Source organism: Nuphar pumila, chromosome 4 (genome assembly GCF_984573655.1).
Source record: "Nuphar pumila chromosome 4, dmNupPumi1.hap1.1, whole genome shotgun sequence".
NCBI lineage: Eukaryota > Viridiplantae > Streptophyta > Magnoliopsida > Nymphaeales > Nymphaeaceae > Nuphar > Nuphar pumila.
Window position 1 is genome coordinate 123728096 of NC_143252.1, and position 25894 is coordinate 123753989.

The following is a 25894-nucleotide window of genomic DNA, read 5'->3' on the forward strand; positions in this document are numbered from 1 at the left end:
ATATATATATATATATATATATATATATATATATATATATATATATATATATATATATATATATATATATATATATATATATATGGTATTGAAGCCACAAAATTATATGGAACTATTGAGCTGGAAATCATAGGTTTAAGCTTTATGGACTAAATTTGACCACATGGATGTGTGAAAGATGGTTTGTTTGCTAAGGATCAAACCATGAATCATGTTATTTCAATCCAAAAATATGATTTTGAGTCATGAAATTTAGTGCACTGTAAACCATTAATTTTTAAAACCCTTTAAAAACCAGTCTATGTGTCACAATCATATGATTCAAATCTCATTTCCCACTAAACAAAATGTGTAGATCACATCGATAGGATTTAATCTAGAAAAGAAATATAAAACCTGTGACTTCCAGCTCAACAGTTCCATCAAATTTTGTGCCTTCAATCGCACCAAATATTAACCACATATATATATATATATATATGTGTGTGTGTGTGTGTGTGTGTGGGGGGGGGGGGGGCAGGTGAAACCGTTGCATGGTCCTAACACTTATAAATCATTTTTAAAAGTGTTGTTTGGCAAATCTAAGTGCATGGGTGTGATCTCCATGATAAAAAATCTAAGAAATGGCTCATAACAATTTTTTCGATGTATATATATGATTTTATAATATCTAGAACTAAAACAAAATTTAAACCGCTGATTTTTAGCATATTAAAAAAAATCCTATATACATATCAAAAAAAATTTGTTACAAGACCCGGTTCTTAGGTTTTTTATCATGGAGATCACATCTGTATGGTTAGATTTGTTAAAATATATGTAACTATATATATATATGTGTGTATAATACCCGATAGGGGTATTATCATCTTTTCACATAATTGTTTTAACAAACAACTATTTTCTTTTTTTTCTTTTTTATTTCTTCTCAAAATCCAACCCAAAGGGGCCCCACATAGAGTCATTGGGGGATCCCAACAACTCTATGGGAGCCCCCTTTTGGCTCTCCTTTTGAGACCCCTTTTGGGGTGTATAAATAGGGGTGAACCCCTTTGTATTCTTTATGCTTGTGAGCTCTCTCTTTCAATAAAGAGTATTCCTTTTTAGTTTGTGCCTTTCTCAAGGCTTGTTTATATTGTCCCATAGTGGACTTGGCTATTATCTCTCTCGTGTATTGGACCATTGTTGGTCATTGTGAATGCTTTTAGCATTCTTTATTTTGTCGCATACTTCATTACATGGTATTAGAGTCATTCGGTTCTTAGAGGAAGAAGCGTGATACTCATTTTCACATTCTTTGTCTCTATCCTTCACCTTTTTTTTTTGTGACATCATGGAATCCAAAATCGACCTATCCTTCAAGCTCAATGGAAAGAACTATATGATGTGGGCGTCGGCAATGAAGAACAACCTCAAAGGTAAAAAACTTTGGGGTTATGTTATGGGTTCTATTCCGGAACCCCAATTAGAGCTCACTAAGATAGAAGGAGGTCATTAAAAAGCTCTTGAGGGAGATGCTTGCCTCAAAGCCATTGAAGACCACCAAAAGAAAGTTGAAGATTGGGAGAGCAACCACGCCAAAATCCTTGCTTGGTTCATGAACAATGTCGAACTCAATGTATGTACTAATATAACTAAATTTCACCGAGCCAATGAGGCTTGGTTCTTTATGAAGGGTATGTATACCCCAATGTTTTAAAACTCGCCGAGTCAACTCGGTGACTCGGCTCGGCCCTCCAGCGAGTCAACCCGGCAAGCTTAACTCGGGCTGCGAAGACTCGACTGCTGACTCGTGCGAGTTTTGGGATGTTTGAAATTTGATTTTTTGGGTATTTACAAATTTCCTTAATGGTAAATAAAACAACAAACTGCATGCACGTACACACACAAAACTGCTTACTATGACCAATAACACTTCATGCACACACACGCACACGCACACGTAATGGCTCATTATTACCAGTAAAACTTCAAATGAATCTCGTATCAAAGTATTTTCACAAGTTGCAATTTTATCTTCTTTGAACATCTCATTGAAGCCATGATAAGCAACTTTGAATATTTGTAGCGATCCTTCTATAAAGACATCATAACTAATAAATACTTGTTAAAATATATATATATATATATATATATATATATGGTTTGAAACAAATTATATATTGTTTTTCTTTTAAAATCAAAAGTTAACAAAACCCGGTCCGAGTCACCGAGTTTACCCGTCGAGTCACGAGTCAATAAAGAACGAGTCAAGTCCCGAGTCACTGGGTTTTAAAACCTTAGTATACCCAAAAAGACTTTGCAAGACCATATTTTTTGCAAGAGAAAATTAGAACCACCAAACAAGGTGATTCAAGTATACAAGATTACTATAGTGCTTTAAATCCACTATGGGATGAGTTGGCTCTTTTAGAGCTAAAACGGGTAGCTATGGAGGATATTGAACTAAAGCAAAAACAAATGGAACAAGATCGATTGTTCCAATTTTTGTTTGGGCTACGTTCCGAATTTGAGCAAGTAAGGTCATCACTCCTCCATAGATCTATTTTTTCACCAATTGAAGACACCGTTGCCAAAATCACACAAGAGGAAACTAGGCTTGGCATGAGTAAGAACATTGATGAAGTGCTTACCGTATCCAAACCCGGTAATAATGTTAAAACCTATAAACAACCTCATTTTGGAAAACATGGAAACAATAGTGGAGGAAGGAAGATGATTATATGTCATCATTGCTATGAGCCAGGTCACATTAAACCCGTTTGCCCAAAGCTAAATGGAACATTCAAGCCTAAGGTGGTATCCCTTGAAGAATCCTCTACTACCAAAGAAGATGAGGGCAAGAGTGGCGACCTCAAAGAAACACTTGGTCAAATATCTATGGCTCTACAACAAATTCTCAAAGCTACTTCCTCCACATCGGGTGCGGTCATTGCGTCTACATCATCACCCGGTACGTATTCTTGAATTTTAGACTCCGGAGCTTCCTTTCATATGACTCCACATGAAAATGCATTAACCTATGTGTGCACCAATTCAAAAAGTTCATGTGTTTCTACGGCCGATGAATCTTTTTTAAAAATCACAAGTATTGGAACACTTAATTCTAAAAATTCTCAAAACCTTTTTATTCCAAAAGTAAGAGTTGTTCCAAAGTTAAATTTGAATCTTTTTTCGATTTCCCAAATTGCCGACCATGGTTATGAAATATCTTTCTCATCTAATGGTTGCTTTGTGCAGGATCTCTAATCCGGGAAGCGGATTGAGCAAGGCCATAGGAAGAGAGACCTCTATTATTTGGACCATCTAAACCTTCCTATAAACTCTTTTTGTACTTATGTCCAAGACAAAAGCCTGAGAACTCGACATAAAAGACTTGGACATCCAAGTTATTTAAAAATGCAGCTTTTTCTATTTAAAAACAAATTTTGTAAAGAAAAGAATATTAATTGCAAAGATTGCATTTTTTGAAAAATGAAGTTTATTCCATTTCCAACTAGAACATTTCTTTCCACAAGACCTTTTGAATTGGTGCACTCGGATGTTTGGGGTCCATCTCCGGTCATATCTAAAGGTGGTTACTCATACTATATCACTTTTATTGATGACTTTACTCGTTATGTTCGGATTTATTTCCTCAATCATAAATCGAAAGTATTTTCTTTTTTTAAAGACTTTTATATGAAAATACAAAATCAATTTCAAAGTAATATATTCATTCTTAGATCCGATTCCGGTGGAGAATATTTGTCTAACGAATTTCAAAATTATTTAAAACAAAATGAAATTTGCCATCAAAGATCATGCACTAGAACTCCACAACAAAATGGACTAGCAGAAAGAAAATATAGACATATTATAGAAAACACTAAAACATTGCTTATTTCTAAAAATATTCCAAAATTTTTTTGGGCCGAAACCGTCTTAACTTCAATATACTTTATCAATTGAATGCCTTCTTCTAAATTAAAGAATGTTTCTCCTTATGAAAAACTTTTTAAATTTTCCCCCGACTTCAATCGCCTTCGCATCTTTGGTTGTAAATGCTTTGTTCTCTCACATAAGAGAGATAAGTTGTCCCCAAAGGCAATTGAATGTGTTTTTCTAGGTTACGAGGAAAATAAAAAAAGGTTATAGGTGTTTTGATTTTAAGAATAACAAACTATATGTTTCAAAAGACGTGACTTTTTTGGAAGATGAAAATGGATTTGAAAAGCTAGATAAACCAAATGAAATTGACTACATGTTCTTACATGATCTTATAGATGATATATGTGATGATTCTATGAATCATCTTGACTGTATAAATGATACTTGTGAAGTATCCAATATTGAAATATCACCACATAATGGTGATACTAATAATGAAAATATTCATGTTTATACTCGAAGAGAACAAGAAAGGCCTATTAGTGCCTTGGAGAAATTTTCTCAATTTACCGAATCCGTGGAAGAAACCCTCGTTAGGCGATCTTCTAGAGAATCCATTCCACCCAATAGGTTTGTGTCATATGAGCCTCTTGCACCCAATTATCGGGCATGCCTAATAGCCTTACACTCATACTATGAACTCACTCGTTATAATCAAGCCAAAACTCTCTCACTGGATTGAAGCAATGAAGATAAAATTAGATGCTCTAAAAAAGGCTAATACTTGGGAAATAGTCAAGCTTCCCCCACATAAAAAAACTATTGGATGCCGCTGGGTCTTTAAGGTTAAAACAAAAAGCGATGGATCCTTAGAAAGATATAAAGCCAGATTAGTAGCTAAGGGTTATTCGCAAGAATATGAAATTGACTACGAAGAAACATTTGCCCCTTTAGCTAGAAATGACAAGTGTTAGAACCTTAATAGTTGTCGCATCAACCAAAAAATGACCTATATATCAACTCGATGTGAAAAATGCATTCCTAAATGAAAATCTAAATGAAGAAGTATACATGGATCCGCCGCTCGGAGTTAATATCGGACAAGGTCAAACTTTTAAACTTTTAAAAACCTTGTATGGTCTTAAGCAAGCCACCAAGGCTTGGTATGATCATTTTAGTGATATCATTGTTAAATTAGGATTTCGTTCATGTTATACTGACACTGCTCTGTTTGTCAAAAGTGCAGGTAATAGTATTGTTATCTTATTGTTTTATGTTGATGACATGATTATCACATGAAATGATCAAATTAATATTCTTAATGTTAAAAGATAGTTTTGACATGTCTGATTTAGGTTTCTTTAGATATTTTCTTGGCATTGAAGTTGCATATTCTCCCCGAGAATATATACTGTCACAGATGAAGCTTGTTGCTGATATATGTACTAAATCTGGAATTTCAGATGATAAAAAGGTGGAGACTCCAAAAAGTAATTAACGCACAATTAAGGTTGGAGGATGGGGTTCTTCTACAAGATCCTACACCTTACAGACAACTCATTGGATCTCTCACATATCTAACTATCACCAGACCTGACATCGCTCATGTTGTTCACTCTGCTAGCCAATTTCAGCATGCTCCTACAACTATGCACATAGTGTCGTGATCCGGGTTGTTCGATACATCAAAAACACCATAACTAAAGGGTTATTTCTATCCTCATCTTCTTTTGATTTACTTGCTTATACTGATGCAGATTGGGGAAGTAATCCTAATGATAGAATCTCAACTACTGGCTTCTGTGTCTTTTTAGGAGATTCCTTAATTGCTTGGAGATGCAAGAAGCAACAAAAAGTCTCGCTATCCTCTACTGAAGCTAAATACCGCGCTATGACAACTAATACAATGGAACTTGTTCAGCTTCAAAGCCTTCTTAAAGATATGGGTGTTGACATTACAGGGGCTTCAAAGCTATGTTGTGACAACAAAAGTGCCATTTACATTGACAGTAATCACATCTTCCATGAATGCACCAAACATATAGAGATGGACCGTCACTATGTTCGTGATGAGTACCTACGAGGAACAATTACTATGTGCTATGTCACATCAGAGTATCGCTTAGCGGATTTTTTCACTAAAGCTCTTCCTGCTCCCCGCTTCATGTTTCTTCTTGGCAAACTTTCGGTCATCTCCCCGTAAAGTTTGAGGGGGGTGTTAACATATATGTAACTATATATATATATATAAATATAAAATACCTGCTAGGGGTATTATCGGATTTTTACATAATTGTTTTAGCAAACAACTATTTTCTTTTCTTTTCATTTTCATTTTTTTCTTTTTTACTTCTTCTCAAAATCCAACCCAAAAGGGGCCCCACATAGAGTCGTTGGGGGCTCCCAACGACTCTATGGGAGCCCCCTTTTGGCTCTCCTTTTGAGACCCCTTTTGGGGTGTATAAATAGGGGTGAACCCCTTTGTATTCTTTATGCTTGTGAGCTCTCTTTCAATAAAGAGTACAACAACAACAACTACGCCTTCATCCCAAAATAATTGGGGTCGGCGATATGAACCGAAAAAGAAAATCAATAAAGAGTATTCCTTTTTAATTTGTGTCTTTCTCAAGGCTTGTTTATGTTGTCCCATAGTGGACTTGGCTATTATCTCTTGTGTATTGGACCATTGTTGGTCATTGTGAATGCTTTTAGCATTCTTTATTTTTCCGCATACTTCATTACAAGATTTGCCAAAAAACACTTAAAGTGGTTTTTTAAAGTGATAGGACCGTGCAACGGTATATATATATATATATATATATATATATATATATATATATATATATATATATATATATATATATATATATATATATATATATATATATATATATATATATATAGTGATGCAAACATACTAAATGGGTTTTTTTGGCTTTTATGGTACTTTTTTTGTGATTTCAACCCCATATATGTGTTTGACATGGTCAATTTATTAGGGATCGTTATCAGAAGCTTCTTAGATAGGTGGGAAGCCCACTTCTCAGAAACTCGCTTCAGAAATGCGATACTCCTCGCTTCCGAAACTTGATGGAAATCTCGATTCTCCCATGCTTCTCCTATACTTTCCACACACTTCATTTATTCTTCTTATATGTTTTCTCACTCTACTTTTCATGTTTTTTATGTGTTTCCTCTCACACTTTTCACTCACTTCCATGTGCTTTCTCTAAATTCATCATTTTTAAATTTTGTTAAAAATTAAATTCTTACACTAAAATTTAAGAATAATCACTTTTATTTTAGTTTTTATTTGCATTCCATTTCTATTCCCATTCAATTCTTAATATATATATATATATATATATAATTTTTTATTCCTCTCTTTCTGCTTCCTATACATTTTAAAATGCATCGCTTCTCGCTTCCGCTTCCTAGTCTAGCAACCTTGTGATTGACTCCTAAATCACGTGTTTTTTGATGAAAAAAATATTTGGAGCCTAAAAAATTTACAAAAATTTTGGACCTATGTAACACAAACTCATCTAATAGGCCATTGCACCCACGTTGACATGACACGGCATGGGTCTCGCCTCACCAGATGTAGTCAACATGAGTCTAGGTGCAGTCAATTGCATCCGGGCTCATTTTTATCTCAAAGATTAACTTTGACCGAGTCCATTTTCATCCTAGGTTTTAAAGTAAAGAAAAAAAGAGGGGGGGGGGGGTTTAGGGCATGATTTGCCCCCCACCCCCCTCTTCATTGCCCTCTTCTCTCACTGCTCGTTGCCACCAATCTCTCTCTCTCTCTCTCTCTCTCTCTCTCTCTCTCTCTCTCCTTACCTCATTGAGGGAATTGGGCTGGGTTGGGCCTAGGCTGCTTCATTTACTGGGTTCGAGGAAACCAGACCTGGTTCAGCTCCTCTCTCTCTCTCTATATATATATATCTCATTTTATGGCTTTAACTCCTGGTCTGCAGGGCCAGGTGTTAGCCTAAACACCTGGCCCTACAGGGACAGGTGTTGGCTTGACATGAATCAGACCTAGGTTGTTGACCCAGGTCTGATGCAACTAAATGAGCCGGACCTGGGTTTGACCCAAGTCTGATTCAGACCAGATTTGAATCGATTAAATGAGACCTGGACTTAGATCCATAATCAGGATCCAGATCTGATTCTCTCTCTCTCTCTCTCTCTCTCTCTATATATATATATATATATATATATATATATATATATATATATATATATATATATATATATATATATATATATAGGCGGAGCTGAGGGGGGGGGGGGGGCGGGGACGGGCAGAACTGGGCTGTAGCCCAGTCCTGCCTCCCGGCCCAGTTAAAAAAAATAAAAATTTAAAAGCCCAGTCCTAGCCCAGCCCTGATTCCATATGAAATAGATTTTTATCCATTTTTGTAGCCCAGTCCTAGCCCAGCCCTGACTGCAGCAAATAGTTTGATTTGTCCATATGAACCCCCCCCCCCCCTCACATGAATCCTAGCTACGCCCCTGTATATATATGAGAGTAGCCTACGGAAGCCTACCATGAACGAAGGGGTGTTTCTGAGTTGTTTTTTCCCAATCTAACCATGCAGATGCGTTTGGCATAGTCAATTTGCTAGGAAACAACAAATGGGTCATGTTTTTTTTATAAAAATAGTTTTTTTAAGCCTTGAATATTTATGATATTTATAACAATTTTACACTTGATTTTCAAACCTTGAATATTTAGGAAACCTATCTGCACGTCAGAATCAAATGATGCAATCATGCAAGAGTCCATTCCTATAAAATCAAACATGTAGAACACATCTGTACGGTCAGATTCGAGAAAACATGGAAAAGAACCCTTCAAAAGTTCCGTAGGCAGCGGTAGGCACATACTGATATTGGTGTAGGCAGTTACTCTCTACTCTCTCTATATATATGTACTCTCTCTCTCTCTCTCTCTCTCTATATATATATATATATATATATATAGAGAGAGAGAGAGAGAGAGAGATGCTAAAAGTCTTTTGGTTTTTTCGGTGTTTTTTTTACATTTCTAACTCCATAGATGTGTTCAGCATGGCCGATTTACTAGGAATCAACATCCGGATCATGCTTTCTCGATGAAAAAAATGATATTTGGAGCCTAAAAAATTTATGAAGATTTTGGGCCATTGATTTTTCAAACCTTATGAAAACCTATCCATGTGTCGGAATTGAATGCTCCAAGAGCTAGTTCTCATAAAACCAAGCACATAGATCACATGTATAGGTCAAAATTAAAAAATAAAACAAAAGAAGCCCGAAAAACCCATTTAGCATGTTTTCAACACACACACACACACACACACATATATATATATATATATATATATAAATGCTTATCATTCCAATTGCACTCAGCCTTGTACAATAAGGTGATGCAGATCCAATCAAAAGGTACCTCTAGGGAAATACACTTGTATGTTGAGTTAATTAGAGAAGTGGTTTACAAGCTGTCCATGTGTACTATGATGACTATGACATAGTGTTCTTTCTCCTAGGCTACAAATTAAATCTTATAACAATCTTATTCTGCTAGATATCTGGTCACAGTTGATTTACTTACACTATAACTCAAAAGTCAAAACCACACTATTTAAAGGAGTTTGTGAACAACCAACATTAAATAATCCAGAAAAACAAATCTCATATAGGGGTTTTCGGTTTTCCCATCAAGAAATTCATCTGCAACCGACCTCAAAGAACTGTCCTGCAGAAGTTGAAGAGTTATCTTGTAAACTACTATCCTGACAATCCACCGACCTCCAGAAAGTGGAGTTATATTGTAAACTATTATCCTACCAATCCAGTTCATTGAAAACCATTATCCACCTAAATCCAAACTACTTTTTTGACAATTCAATTCTCTGGAAACCATTCTCCACCTACATCCAAACTATTATTCTGACAATTCGATTAATTTAAAAATCATTCTCCAAGTAAATCCCATATCATGATTACACGTGTAAATACATGAGACTCAAATACAGGGTAGCAGACACTCAGGTTGGACATACAGTTATCGATCAAATTACCACACCCAAATGTGCATAACAAAGCCAATACTTACGTGCACCAGTGTCAAGAAAGTCATCATTAGGATAAGACAAAGAAACATAAATCATAAAGGACCCACAGCTTGTTGCTAAGACTGGACTATAAGGACATCACTTACAAGCATAAACCAGAAGCAAGACATTAAATGTCATTACTATAAATAAATGCTGATAATAATATATCCAAACTTTTTCCTTAAGATCTGAAGAAAATAAAATATGCCAAACAAGCAAAGTTCATATAGGAAGTGTCGATACTCTCAAACTGTGATACATGTATAATGATGTACCACATCTCATAATAATCCAAAGAGTCTTGGGATGGACATAAACCAAAAGCAATTTCATGATTAATTTATTTATTTTAAAAATGACACCAGATACCTTCTTATATTTGCACAAGACCTATTTCTAGACTCTTAACTTCTTTGAAAATTTAGAAGCCTGAGACTTGAAATAAAAACATCTTGATCCAAATCATAGTTTAAAAACATGGCATGTTGACCTGGTAAGCCATTCAAGTCAACTCAGGCCGGCCCCTTACTCAATCTACATATATCTATCCTTGTACTTTTATTTTATAAGATATTGTATGTAGGGACTATGATGATGGAGATAGGGTTTTATTAGTTTTATTTGCAGGAACAATTCTCATGTTAAATTTCATTAAGGCACAGTATTCTCGCTTTTCTGATTACTGTTTTTCACTATTTTAAAGTTGTGACCATTTTTACATCAAAATACTGATTGCTTTATTAATTTCATAACTAATTTCTGATTTCATGACAGTTGATTGTGAAATTTGATAGTTCGTTCTCTCTTTTTCTTTTTTGATAGGAAAGATGGGGGATAACCCCTGTGGAATTCGAACCGGAGACCCCTCGGTTATGATACTGCAATGGTGCAACCTAACGATCCAGTTATCTCATTTGACCCTGTCAAATTCGATAGTTTATGCATAGTAGTTATAGTTGATTTGATGCTTGATATACTAATACTAGTGTATTCACTCATTAATACAGTGAGTCTACATTCTAAAATGTGTACTTATGATAATTAGAGACTAGTTACATTTTGTTCGATGAAAAATGATGGGGGCATTGCCCTTATTTATTAGTATATTAGTGGTTCCACATCATACAATATTTTTGTTACAATCCATCCTCCAATCCAGAGGTTTATTTTTCCAGATTATCAAGCCCCCTATTCTAGTTAAATTACTTAATGCTGCTTAGATAGTTGTAAATACTAACATTTTTTGTATCATAGAAAATACTGCCATTTCAACAAAATCTAATTTCACTATCTTATGCATATTATGAAAGATAATAAAACAATGGATCATTGAGTTGCACCTGAGTTTTAAATAAAGTGGATGAACTGAATCATGACTCGTTGGGCTTTTTAAGCTATCTAAAATGTCAATGTAATGATTCCTTATGTCATAAAAAGAAACATGCAAATATAAGGGCACTTTGAAATACATAATTATAACATTCTCTTCATACCATTCGTTATGCATACAGTACAAAATATTATGTGGTAAAAATCATGACTATGTAATAGTTATTTTGATAAGGCCAATAATGAGAGTAAACCTCGTGAAGAAAATTTAATTCGTAAGGAACCTTCAACATGTCCTAGTGGTAGATGTTAGATACATGCCCACGTGTGCTTTGGGCACAATGGCAATACACAAAGTCATTTGTGTTGGGTAGTAATGAAGAGTCCCTTTAAAGAAACAACTTTTCAAGAGAGGCTTTTCACCAAAGAGGCACAATGGAAGAAGTAAATAGATTGCCATCTATAGTAAGGGTCTTATGGAATTCTATATATATGGAACTCCATGTGATCACTAAACTAATGCAATGTTAGAAAACCTTGAGTGCTAAAGTTCTTCCTTTACATGATAATAACAAAACCAAACGTCCTCTCTAAACATCACATTATATTGTTATTTTAATGTTTCAGTGAGCCCCACAAGGTCCCACATGAAGTTCCAAGTACAACCTAGAAGTATGACAACAGTTGAAATATAAACAAAATCAAATCAACAAGGTATGTGAAATTGGATGTGCACTTACTGAATCTTGTAATAGTTGAAATAGCGATCAAACCCAACTACAACAGCTCCCACCTATTAAAATAGAAAAATCTTATTAGATTGAATAGTTGGTGATATTTGATGATGATCTAAACCTTTTGCTTAAGCACCAATAGGGTTTTCAATTAGGAGTTAGGTAGAGACAAAACATACACTCTCATCATGCTCCATATAAAAACCGGGCTTAAGCTCTATCTTTTTCTCACCATCTTCCTGGAAAAGGAGATACATGATCTTATTTCAACAACCAATGTTGCACCTATTACAAGTCTAAAAATGAAGTAAAAGAGTACATGCAGATACTAGAATAGCAGTGAGATAAATGGCATGCATCATGGATCTCTAAACAAAATATGCAAATATAATAAGTGCTTGATGACTTCCTGCTTGATATCTTATAATTTCTTTGCTGTTAAAGCACATTTACAATGTGTCACTCAGCAAATTTTAGTAAGATTTCATCTTACAGGTGAAACTTAGAGGTTAAGCAACTAAAATGCTGGGTAACCTTATCTAAGGTCACTGGTCTTTGGTTGCAAGTTGCCAGGTAATTGAAGGCCACAGAACACTGGGGTAAGACCACCTATGCATGCATTTGTGCATGTGCACATGCACACTTTAAATTTAATGTTGATATCCTATATGTTGTAGTGGCTGTACCAGCTACTTCATAAAGGAAACTACTGTTGATATGTGTGGCTTGGACGAGTTTTTTTAGTGGGACCTGGTTGCCACACATGAAGACTCCTTAAGATGGTTTTTTTATAACTCATGTTAATGAGTTTGGAAAGAGAAAATATGGGAATTCCTTGGGTGTTAAGGAAAAGTAGAAGGAAAGAGAGAGATTCGCTTTTCGAAAGGAGACATTAAATGAAGAGAGAGGAAGGTTCTCTCTTGGAGGAGGTGAGAGTCTCTGTTGGGAGGAATAGTACGTAGGCTCTCTCTTGGGTGTTGAGAGAGAGAGAGGGTGTCTCTCTTGGGGATTGTGAAGTATCTCTTGGCCTTGAGTGATTGAGAGACAAAGAAAGGGTGGTTGTGATCTCTTGGGTGGCTCTGTAGTGTTTGGGTTTTCCTTGGGATTTGAGAGAAGTTGAGAAAGGTGTGTTTTTTTCTTAGTGATTGAGAAAGAAGGCATTGGCTGCACATGCCGAACTTCTTGGAGGATTGAAGGATTGGTGCGATTGTTCTCGTTTGTGGTTTTGCTTATTTTCTCTCTCGTATTGGCATGTGGCTTAGTTATTAATAGTAAAATCTCTTGGTACTCTCTCCGGGGATGTAGGCAGTTTTACCGAACCACATAAATCTTTGTGTTTCTTGTGCATGGTTTACTTCTTTATTGGATTATTTTATTTGTGTAAGTTCCATATTCGCATCGGTCTCGGATCTAACCTTGTGTGATCCTGGGCACAAGCCCCCAATGCACAAAAAGTGGTATCAAAGTCGTTGATTCATAGAGTGGATAGTTTGATGGAAGATTCAAGATGGCCTCAAAGATGACGAGTGTTCAATTTAACATGATGCCTTGGAGTCCGTGTTATACCTATGTGATGGATGCAAAAGAGAAGAAGAAGATAGATCGACAACAAGAAAAGAGGACATCCCATTCTACTTAGGGTTATCATCCTTATGTATTAGAAGATTTCTCTTTGTACAAAAATGCCCTCATGATACATGACTTATACAAACATAACCCAATATAACTTGAATGACTAAAATGCCCTTATAATAACCCATACACTGTTAAAATATATGTATACCATATCGTTATCTTTTGTAATGCCCACTAAGGGCAATTTAGTCTTTTTCTTATTATGTAAATAGACATGTCCACTAGGGACATTTTTGCATTTTTTCATTTTTTTTTTGTTATTTTTCATTTGTGAAGGGGCAAGAGGGTCCAACCCATAGAGTCGTTGGGACCCTCCCCAACGGTCAGAAATGTGACCGTTGGAGAGCTCCCAACTACTCTATGGGAGCCTCCCTTGGTCCCATAAAGTGTATAAAAGGGGCTTTTGCCCCCACCTCTCTATAATGCTTTTCATAGCATTTCAATATATTAATTTTTATATTTCAAGCTCTTTCTCTCACATTTTGTGTTTGGTGCCTAGTCCTTTGTGGCTTATTGTATTTTACCCATTAGTGGCTTCTTGTTTATGCATTCGTTATAGTCACTTTGTGACGTTCTTTGCACTAGTGTTTCATTACATACAATTGTGTGACTATTCTTAACACTCCCCCTCAAACACTGTACATGGTTTTAGACCATGGACAGTTTGGCTTTCAAGAACCAATGTCTATGAACCGAGAGTGGCTTGACGAATAAATCTGCAACTTGCATCTCACTAGAGACAAATACAGGCTGAATCTCCTTATCTGTTAACATACATGTAGTATGTAATGTACATGTAGTACATACTATGTATTTTGTATGTATATGTATACATATACATATATGTATGTGTATATATATATATATTATTAATTGGTTATGAATGTAATAAGTAATGCCCATTAGGGGCATTTTCCTCTTTTTATATTTTGTAATAGGGTCTGCCCATTCGGGGCAGATTTGTAAATTATCGTTTTAGTTTTTTAGTTTGAATGAAGAAGATTATGTTACAGCCGTATCTAGACTGAAAAATTATATGTGCACTTATATGCCACCTCATTTTGGTAGACAAAATAATGATTATGACAAAAGAAAAGTCATTTGCCACCATTGTCATGAACCGAGGCACTATAGGCCTCAATGTCCCAAGTTGAAGAGAAGAAAAAAAAGTTGCATCTATTGGTTCAGAATAAAAAAATCAAACCAATCAAGATGCACCTGTATCTGTGCCATAATTAATGAAAATCCTTCAACCACTTCTCAAAAGAGCATCCTCCTTAACTGAAGCCTCAATCGGAGTAATTGTCTCATCCTTCTCCGATATCGATAACTTTCCTTGGCTCCTTGAATCTGGTGCTTCTTTTCATATGACCCCAAATATCAAGAGTTTGTCTGAATGTCTTAACAATAACTTAAGTGTGTCAAAAGTTTTCCCAACTGATGGTACATCTCTTGAAATAAAAGGAATAGAAAATTTTGAAAACCTTCAAAAATCCAAAAAATTCTTTATTCTAGAAGTTAGATATATTTCCAAACTAAATATAAATCTTTTATCTGTTTTTCAAATATCTGATTATGGGTGTAACATCTTCTCTTCTCACGATTGTTGGGTAAAGGATCGCCAGTCAGGAAAACTGATTGGGGAAAGCCATAGAGAAAGAGGACTCTACTATATGATTTTTTTAGAATTACCCAAGAATGCCTTTTGTTATAATGTTCAAAAATTCGGTTTGGATGTATGGCATAAAAGACCTGGCCATCCTCATTTATCCAAAATCCAACATTTTTCAAGTTTAGGAAAATTTTGTAATTTTGAAAGTTTTGCTTGTAAAGATTATATTCTTGGTAAAATAAAAAGATTACCATTTCATGATAAAACTTTTGTTCCATTTAGACCAGTTGAGTTAATACATTCGAACATTTGGGGTTTCACACCGGTCATATCAAAAGGCGGGTATGCATATTATGTAATATACTCGAATCTACTTAAATATAAATCAGAGGTCTTCTCTCATTTTCAAATATTTTACAAAATAGCTGAAAATAAATTTCAAAATGATATTTTCATTTTTCGCAGGAGAAAATTTTTTGTCAAAAGAATTTAAAGACTAGCTCAATTTTCATGGCATTACACATTAAAGATCTTGTCCACACACACCTCAATAAAATGGTTTGGCCGAACGAAAATACTGACACATTATAAAAACCACTAGGACTTTATTGATAGCAAACCAAATTCCAAAAGAGTTTTGGGCAAAAGCAACCTTAACTGCTACCTATCTTATTAACCAAATGTCATCTTCTTCTTTGAAAAATATAATTCCAATTGAAAAACTTGCCAAATTATCTCTTGATTATTCCAGATTGAGAGTTTTTGGATGCAAATTATCTCTTCACCAACAAAAAACGATAAACTCTCCTCCCGTGCCATTCCTTGTGCCTTCTTAGGTTATGCAGATGATAAAAAAGGCTATAGAGGTTATGATTTCAAAATTGAAAAATTGTATGTATCAAGAAATGTATCATTCTTGGAAAAAGAAAGGTGTTTTTATTTTGAAAAGACCAAGGAAGTAACCGAATATTCCTTTTTGATAGATTTAACTTTGAAATTTGATGGACGTGACTATGAATACGACCTAAACGATGATCAAGGTATTGTTGATTCTGAACATAATGTTACTAATGAAGAGCAAACCCATAGGGATACCAGTTTACAATACTCAAGATGTAGAGAATTCAATTTTCCATGTGCATTGAAAAAATATTCTGAAGCACAAACTAGAAGGTTATCCAGAGTCTCTAAACCTCTCAGAAAATTTATGTCCTATGAATCTTTTTCACCCATATATAAGGCATTTATTGCATTAATAAACTCGTATGCTATGTCACATGGGTGCGGGTGCGACACGTGTGCGGCGCAATTTCAAAAATTTTGGACACGGGAACTCGGCTATATATATATATATAACAATAATTCTAGTAAACAATTAAAATTAAGGTAAACACATCTATGGGTCATGGTTAAAGGAAAAAAAACTTTAAACTATGACCTTGTGAAATGGTCCATAATCTGTGTTGGTACAATTTTTGAAATGACACCTTTACTATAGCATTCACATCTTTGTGATCTGTTCAGTTTTGACATTCAAATGTTTAAACTTTATACGTTAACAGTTGCACAGACTGTGCAATACAGTCTGTGACTGTGCACAATTTGGTTATATATTTAAAAAAAAAGATATATAAAAATTGTTTTTTTTTTGTTTTTTGTCCTAAAAATGGACATTTTTGGACTCAATCAAAGTTGACCGAGTCCAAAATGTGGACGGACTCGGCCTCGACTCGTTGACCAAGTCCGACTCGGCGTTGACCGAGTCTGGGCCGAGTCCGAAGCAGCACCCGTGTTCGCACCCGTGTCGGGGCGTGTCGACTCAGGTGCGGCACCTCCCTAGTCGAGTCCGTGTGACATAGCTCGTATGTAGAATCTTCATCCTATACTCAAGCAAAAAACCATACAAAGTGGGCAGAAGCCATGAAGGCAGAATTAGAAGCATTAGAAATGACTAACACTTAGACCATTCAAAATATTTCATAAGGAAAGAAACCTATAGGTTGAAGGTAGGTTTATAAAGTTGAAACCAATAGTGACAAAACTCTCGAAAGATATAAAGTCAGATTAGTGGCCAAGGGGTATTCCCAAGAGTACGACATCGATTACGAAGAAACTTTTGCTCCAATTGCCAGGATGACCATAGTCAGGACACTGATAGCCTTAGCCTCTATTAGAAAATGATCCATATTTCAAATGGATTTCAAAAATGCTTTCCTCAATGAAAACTTAGTTAAAAAAGTTTATATGGAAGCACCTCCCGATATTAGTATTTCTAAAGGTAAAGCTCTTCGTTTAGAAAAAGCTCTTTATGGTCTTAAACAACCACCAAAAGTCTAGTATGACAGGTTTAGTCATGTTATGCATGATATTGGATTCAGAACTTGTCTGACTTACATTGCTTTGTTTATTAAGATTTCTGATGCAAAGATTATTACTCTTCTCCTTTATGTGGATGATATGATCATCATTGGAGGCGACAAACAAGGAGTTGAAAGCATTAATTTTTTTTAAAATCATTTTGAAATGATTGATTTAGGTTTATTTAGATATTTTTTAAAAATTGAAGTTTCTTATTGCCCTCGAAGTTATTTATTATCTCGATCTAAGTTTGCTTTTGATATTGTTTTTAGGTTTGGAATTGCAGATGATAAGAGAGTGGATATTCCAGAAGTTGTAAACATCAAAATGAGAATTGATGATGAAGAACCTTTTGATGATCCCACCCCTTACAAACATCTTATTGGAGCATTTTTCTATCTCTCCATTACTAGACCTAATATAGCACACGCTATATACACAGCTAGTCAGTTTCAGCACGCTCCCACTTATGTTCATATGGAAGTAATTTTGCGTATTGTTAGATACATCAAGTCTTTACTTTCACAAGGGCTCTTCTTGTCTGCTTCATCCTCGTTAAATTTAATTGCTTACATTGATGTTGATTGGAGAGGTGATCCCAGTAACAGGCACTCAACCACTGGTTTTTGTGTTTTCTTAAGTGAATCCTTGATTTTGTGGCGGTGCAAAAGGTAGCAGAAGGTCTTTCTTTCATCCATCGAAACTGAATACCAAGCCATGACCACCACAACAATGAAAGTAGTTTGGGTCAGAAAACTACTGGCTGACATGGGAGTTGAATTGGCACAAGCTTTACGCATGTCCTGTGACAACAAGAGTGCAATCTATATTGCCATCAATCAAACATTCCATGAATGCAACAAACATATTGAAATGGATTGTCACTATGTCAGAGAGGAGTATCTACATAAAACCATTGATCTACCATATGTTACATCAAAATACCAATTAGTAGATTTCTTCACTAAATCTCTCGCTGCTCCTGGATATCATTTCTTCTTAAACAAACTTTCGCTCATTGTACCGTAAGGAGTATTAAAAAGTGTACTCATCCATGTAACTATATATAATATGATATATAATATTCTATTTTTATTTTTATTTCTTTTCTTTGCTTTTTCTTTCTTCCTTTTTTTTTGTCTAGTTCAAATTGAAACCTTAAACTAGTCAAGATCTAACTAGATCTTAACTAGTCAAGGTAGCGTCGAGCTAGTCCAACGGCTACAATTAGAGCCATTGGACTAGCTTCAACGACTCCATGGAGCTCTTTGGAGCTACTCTCACTCACACTTTGTGTATAAATAAGGGGTGATCCCCCTCTCCATTCTAACAATGCTTTTATGCATTTCATAGGAATGAAACAAAGTTTATTATTTTATCTTTTGTGTTCTTTCATTTATGCTCTTTTGTGGGTTATAATTGTAGTGCCGTCAATAGACACCTATTACAAGCATTTGTGCTTTAGTGGAAGATCCTCATTTCCTTATAGGGAAGACTCGTATATATACACAAGATAGGAGAAAAGAAGAGAGAGGGGAGGGAAAGCCAAAAGAGAGAGAGAGAGAGGCCACTCCCAATGGCTAGAAATCTAGCCGTTGGGGGCTTAGTGCATGAACCAAAATTTTCGTAGGTTTTTTTACATTTTTTTGAAAATTTCACCGTACGGATGTGATCTAGATGCTTGGTTTTATACAAACAGATTCTTGGATCATCCAATTATGATGTATAAGAAGAATCTTTTATGGGTTGAAAATCATTGGCTTAGAATTTTCATAAATATTCAAGCATATTCTTGATCCGATTACGATGATCCAATAGTCGATTCCTAGCAAATGGACGACGTAGAATGCATCTGCAGGGTTAGATTTGCAAAAAAACCTATAAAAATCTTGATTCATACCAGTACACATATTTGGTTGGTAAACATATTCCAGTTTTCCTATTATATATATACATATATATACACGTATGTATACATATGTATATACATAAATATATATATTTATATATGTACAATTTAAGACAGGTTATACTTTAAAGAATGTGTCTTCATTATTGAGGCTTTTTTTTTGTCTTATCATCAGCATATGGTTTATTTTCTTGCATACAATGGCTCCTTAAGTATCAGTGTTTTATTTCTTCAAATCCATTCTTTTGAAATCAATCACATCTCGTCATTTGCATCTCTGCAATGTATCCTTGTGAAACAAATATGTACCAACACTGGTCGCATCCTTTCAGTCAAAGCTTGAAAACCTAACACATATTAAGAGTCCCTAAAATTACAATAGTTTAGTGCTGCTCCTTAACATTTTGAAAGTATACCCTTGTGAATTTATAAAGCTATGAGTTTTCCATATCAGAACCAGAATGTAAATTTTGTTCCTAGAAATTCATAGAATTCGTTAGAAATGTCAAAATATCATAAAAACTCAAAAAAAAAAGAAAAATCTTATTGATTATTGATGAAGAATAAATGCAATCCAAAATGAAGTGGATTTACTTCCAAACATATGGGGCCCATGAAGATTTTTAAAGGATTTTGTAGTTACAGTGGGAATTAGAAACTACAGTTTGATGAATATTTTGTTTCATATTGAGAATCAAACCAGATCAGAGTTAGAAAAAACTAAATTTATGATTAGGCTATAATTTTCTTGATTTATTTTAATCTTCATTCATATACAGATAAAAGGCTAGAACATAAGAGAAAAGGGCCGGGTGATGGGGAATTTGATTATACTGATTGTAGAAACTTGGTTGATATTTAAATGGTTTATTTTGTCTCTGAGGTTTTCATCTTGTATGCCTAGAGGAAAACTTAAGAACCTTAATTTAGTTCACTAGTACTTTAAGTTTACTGATTGTAGAAACTTGGTTGCTATTTAAATGGTTTATTTTGTCTGAGGTTTGAATCTCGTATGCCTAGAGGAAAACTTTAGAACCTTTATTTAGTTCACTAGAAATTTAAGTTTTTCATCTTTAGCCCATCCATATTCTAGAGCACATGCCTCTTTTTGCACACATTTTGCTAACATTTTCTTTTTCCTTCTCTCCTTTCAGTTTCTCTATTCTTTAGTTTGACAGAGATTTCATAAAAAAATTAATTTCTTATGTTCAAAGCCCTGCTGTTTTTGGTCACTTTTGTTGCTATGCATTCATCATTAAAGGCGTAAATTAAAGTTGATATCAATGAGACATTTATATTTTCTATTATCATCTAAGTGGGTTCAGACCGAGAATGATGGTTTTATATCATAATAATTTTTCCTGTTTATTATACAAAAGATTTAGGCCATCTTTCAGTCATTTCCTAGGAAGAGCAAAGCCCACAACTTAACCATGCAATCTCTGTGCCTTCTTCATAAGGTTTCCCAATTGACCTTGTTGTACATTGTTCATATTAATAAACTTATTCACTTTTTTTTGCAACTACTCTCATTCTTGTGTTTTTCTTTGGCATCTCTCTATCATAAAAATCCTAGAGATGAAAGCTTCTTCTATTGCTAATCTTGGTTTAGAAGTTTGTGAATCAGCTAGACATATTCAACAAGGAATGTGTAAATAAAAGGCAACTGAAAAGAGAAGTGGAACAAACACGCTTCAACATGTATCTTCATCAACATCTGAAACTACATTGTCCCTCTCAAATTTTATGAATTAGAAAGACCTAATGTTATATTAAAAAACAATACCGGACCACCAAGATATTGAAAGCCTGCAAGTTCTAACTCCTTCAATATGCCATCCTCTCCAATAACATAAACCTGAAATTTCAACATAAAAATAAATAAGCTAATCAAGTATATATCATTTTATGAAATATGACAATCAGCTATACGATGATCATTGCTGCGAAATTTCCAAGAGCAAGTCACTAAGAGCATCAATAAATCAGTTTCAGTCAGTGTTATAAATATTGTATTGTATCATATCGTAGTATCACTAGCCTATGCAATATGATATACCCCTTAAATCGGAAAATACAGTGTATTTTTCACTTTTTTTAGTTCAGATAATTTATTTTGGATCTTTTTTTCCCCTTTTAGTGACAACTTTTTTACATAAATAAAGCTTTAGTAGAGTCCTACTCATTATTTCATGATCTATGAGAACAAAAATTTATTGTGATTAATGAAGACAAGAAAGAAGAGAAGTATTATTATGGAAAAACACACATTATTCAACCTTTGTGCTTATTGTAATTAGTGTGACTAACTAATGAAAGTCATTATGAAACTTTTTTTAAATGCATGCTACTTATGAAATGACATATCAGTTTCTTTTTAATGTTTAATTTCAGACTCTTTTGATATATGCAATGGATACATTGTTATGAAATCATAATTATAGCTTTTATATTTGATAATTTTTACATATTTATTCATGATCAATTTATTTCATAATTAAGTTTATTAATATTGTAGTTTGACCACTTAAATGTTTTCGTGGTCATATTTTTAACTTTTTAGTGTTATTTTAAATTTTATTTATTTTTGAATTATGTGGTTGTTATAGTTTTTCTTTTGTTTGTTATCAAATGCGACTCTTTAATGGTAAACCTTTTGTTTTGCTAGTTGTTTGTTACAATATCATTTTGCATGTTAGAACAGTACATATGTATGTTTAATTTTTTGTAATGCTTAAATTTAATTTTTTTTTATTTCATTCTATGATGTTTTCTAATTTTTTCTGTTTTTTGGGAAAAAATTTATTTTGTGTATTTTTATTTTTGTAATTTTTAAAATGGGTTTTTTCCCCATATCTTATGATACGGTACGATACACCCGCATTGCCAGCCCTTCTGACATGGGTTCTGATACGATAATTATAACATTGGTTTCAGTGACTGCATAAAGAATTGATCACTAGACAAGAAAAATGATGACTGGGAAGACTAAATCATGAACACATGGTAGTTTCTGTCATTCTTTTCAGTTTCTTATATTTGTGAATGAACCTTTACAAACAGACATGCTAAATAATGTTTATAAATGGCAAGCTACCTATGAATGCTATAAGATTTTAATTTCATAGTACAGAACATTTAACATACTACCATAAAACAATAACAAGAATAATGGTAGCACTAGAAGTAATTTGCAACTCAAATAAACAGTCACTTCCCTTTTTTTTACTTCACACGTGCATACAACCCAGTGAACCCACCATGAACAAACCAAGCAACAAATTGGATGACCTGTTTAACTAGTGTACAACATTAGAAGCACAATTTTTAAATGACTTAAGATAGTTACTAGAAACACTTAGAAACAGTAGGAAACCACTTCCTCGGAGACGTGATGTGAATATAGGAATCACGATTCCCACGTCATAGGAACCCTTGACTTGCATGACATGGGAATCCCCATTCCCTTACATGTGGATTCCCAATTCATGTGACTACCTCAGGAATCTCGAATCCCTTGACCAGGAATCTCAATTCCCTTACATGGGAATCCTGACTCTCATGACTAGGAATCTTGATTCTCTTTGGAATCCCTATGTTCAAGAATTTTAATTCCCTCAGTAATCCTGATTCTTTTGTTCAAATGATTTCACATATCACTTCTCAAATGATTTCTCATACTTCTTCCTACTCATTTTATGTTTTTCACATCCTCAAAAAATTGAAACAACTGTTTTTCGATTTCAATTCCCTGTGCTGCTTCCCAATTCTGATTTCCACTCTGACAACTATGCTTGAATACAGACAATTTTCCTATTATGTAAGAAAAACCTTTTGGCATGTCTTTATTAAGAACTTGAACTTTTGAGGAACTCTGGAATGTCCACAGCCTTAAATCGATAACATCTGACTCAGATTGTAAACAGCAAACTATAGATTTTAAAATTTCCTAAGAGGGAGAAAAACAATACGAATATTGTATTACCTATAAGGAAGGATAACAAACATGATAGATGTAAAGGTTCTTCAAATTCAGGTTTTAGACAATCTCAAAACCTAACCCATAGAGATGAACCAAGAGCATTTATGTTCAGCAGCATCATTTTATTGACTATAGACTTATGAACATGCATACTGGGGCATGAACTCTGTCAAAACTGTAGGAAAAGCCAATAGTCAACACGCCATAAAGAGAAAAAAAGTGGGCAGAGCCCACAGAACTAGAGACTGAAACAGTTCATGTGACTGTGAATACGGTCATGTACAAAGAAAGTATAATACCAGAATGACCTGTGCATCACAAGGCGATCCTGAGCAAGATACATACCATGATGATGCAAATATTACCACTAGGAAAGCATGGAGCAGTGACTAACCCTCACGTAGAGACAAATGTCTGCTGAAAAGGCAGAAAGAAAATAGGAAAAAGTGGATCCTACTGGACATTCTTCTATTTATCCTATATACAATGTTATGGCATGATGTTCTACGTGAATTCATGTTGGAAGGGCATCACACCAAGTTGTCAGACAATTAAGACCTAGATATGGTTCTAATTCATTTATTGTTTCATACGTGGATACATAAAGGGTTACATGGCCCCCGCTTGACATCCTGCTGAATGAAGAGGGCATCCGCAAACACAGTATCTTGTGGACAAATATAATTGGTGCAACTAAAAGTGTGATACAAACCGAGTGATGTCACTAGAAACAAACATTTCTTCTCAAATAAGAACCTGTCCAAGAAAGACATTTCAACCTTTGACAAACCACCTATGCATGTTTTAGTTGACTCTCATATGCAAAGGAGACAAATGATGTTCGTTAATTTTAAACCATGGAACACTAAAACACCAGAGACCACAGTGACAGAACAAACTCCTTTGAGGCATTTAAGAGCATAATATCAGCATGCCTCGCACTATTTTTCCACATTTATTCAATCAAATAGTTAAAAAATCATCTCTCCACCAGAACATGCAACCAAACTCCTTGATGTTCATCAGTAAAGAAGTTTAGCAACATTTCATCATGTGACTTTATTAAGATGATTGAAAAAAAACTATACTTGGAATTGTAAAACTATGGATGGCAAGATCACCTATTCTGAATTATTATTTGAATAAATCATTCTTAGCTTTTCTTTCAAAATAAAAATTTGCTTAACTACATTAATCCCACCTGAGATTCAATCTTTGTTTATAATGTAATTTTTCCATGAATAAGAATGAGCACAAAGACTCCGAGAATGCAGTTTCTGACATCTGGTTGCACAAAACTCTAATATCATAGAAGCCTTAATGGCCACTGGGAAAGATAAGATTAGCTTGACAATTGCATAAGGATTTATCACAAACATGGATCCCATCATCAGTCTACTAATGCGGCAAAGTTAGTCCATAGAAGGCCTGTCTCCCTGATGAAGTATCAAGCTTATGAGATTTTATTATGTAGCAAAAATGCCAGAAAAAATGCATGTGTTTGAACTCTAGAACCTTCCCACGTATATGTTATATGAGCCTTTTGTACTGTGTTACCTGAGCACAGATACAGGTATTTGTGTTGAAAACAGGTGAAGTGCTCTCTCTCTCTCTCATGTTAGACACAATTAACAAAATTATCCATGAAAGAATGTTCAAAGCCAAAAATGAAGGCCTAAAGCTAAATGTATAGTAAAGAATGCTTAAAACACCCAAAGGACTAAACGACGGCTGAGAGATAACCCCCATGGGATTCGAAGCTGGGACCCTAAGTTATAATAGAACAACCAAACCATCCAAGGGTGTCATTTGAGCTTTAAAGAATTCATAGTGTCGTGTTAGACACAAACATGCAGAGGACATACAAATGAGAAAAGGAGAAGCCGTGGCCAAAGAGAGGAAGGCCATGAGACTGGTTCTGAAATCAAGGTTGAGAAGAAGAAGCAATACTTGCTAATAATAGTCCCCAGGTGCCATATCACTCACCCAATTCAAAAGATTATGACAAGAATGGGCGTCTTGGATCAAGTGACCAATCCAGAAGTTGGTTTTTACTCCTTGTAGGCATACGTAGCATGAACACAAAGTCTAGCCGCTAGCATTTCAATTTTTCTATAGTTACCCATTGAACTTTGAGCATGTGTATTTTCAAGGAAAAATATCACAAGATACAGAGAAACATGTTTCAACGTATGCATGATATACCATTAGCAACACTGCCTACAATATTAAATAATTAAAGTTTTGCGAAGGCCATCTGAAAAGGAAAAAGAATCGATGCCTATTATGATTTATGAAGGATGGAAAAAGACTTGGCTGTATCAAAATTGAAGACAAATAGTATCATTTCCC

General features: G+C 34.6%; 1 protein-coding gene across 1 annotated transcript in view; it reads right to left on the bottom strand.

Annotated features, from left to right (window-relative positions):
- LOC149840898 (phosphoglycolate phosphatase 1A, chloroplastic-like) overlaps nucleotides 1-25894 on the bottom strand; it is a 31895-nt gene that overhangs the window by 4518 nt on the left and 1483 nt on the right. The window contains exons 5-7 of the mRNA XM_090003442.1: nucleotides 21347-21418; nucleotides 12226-12285; nucleotides 12053-12105 (exon numbers count right to left, since the gene is read on the bottom strand). Of these exons, the coding sequence (XP_089859568.1) occupies nucleotides 12053-12105; nucleotides 12226-12285; nucleotides 21347-21418 (185 nt within the window). The remainder of the gene's footprint in view (nucleotides 1-12052; nucleotides 12106-12225; nucleotides 12286-21346; nucleotides 21419-25894) is intronic.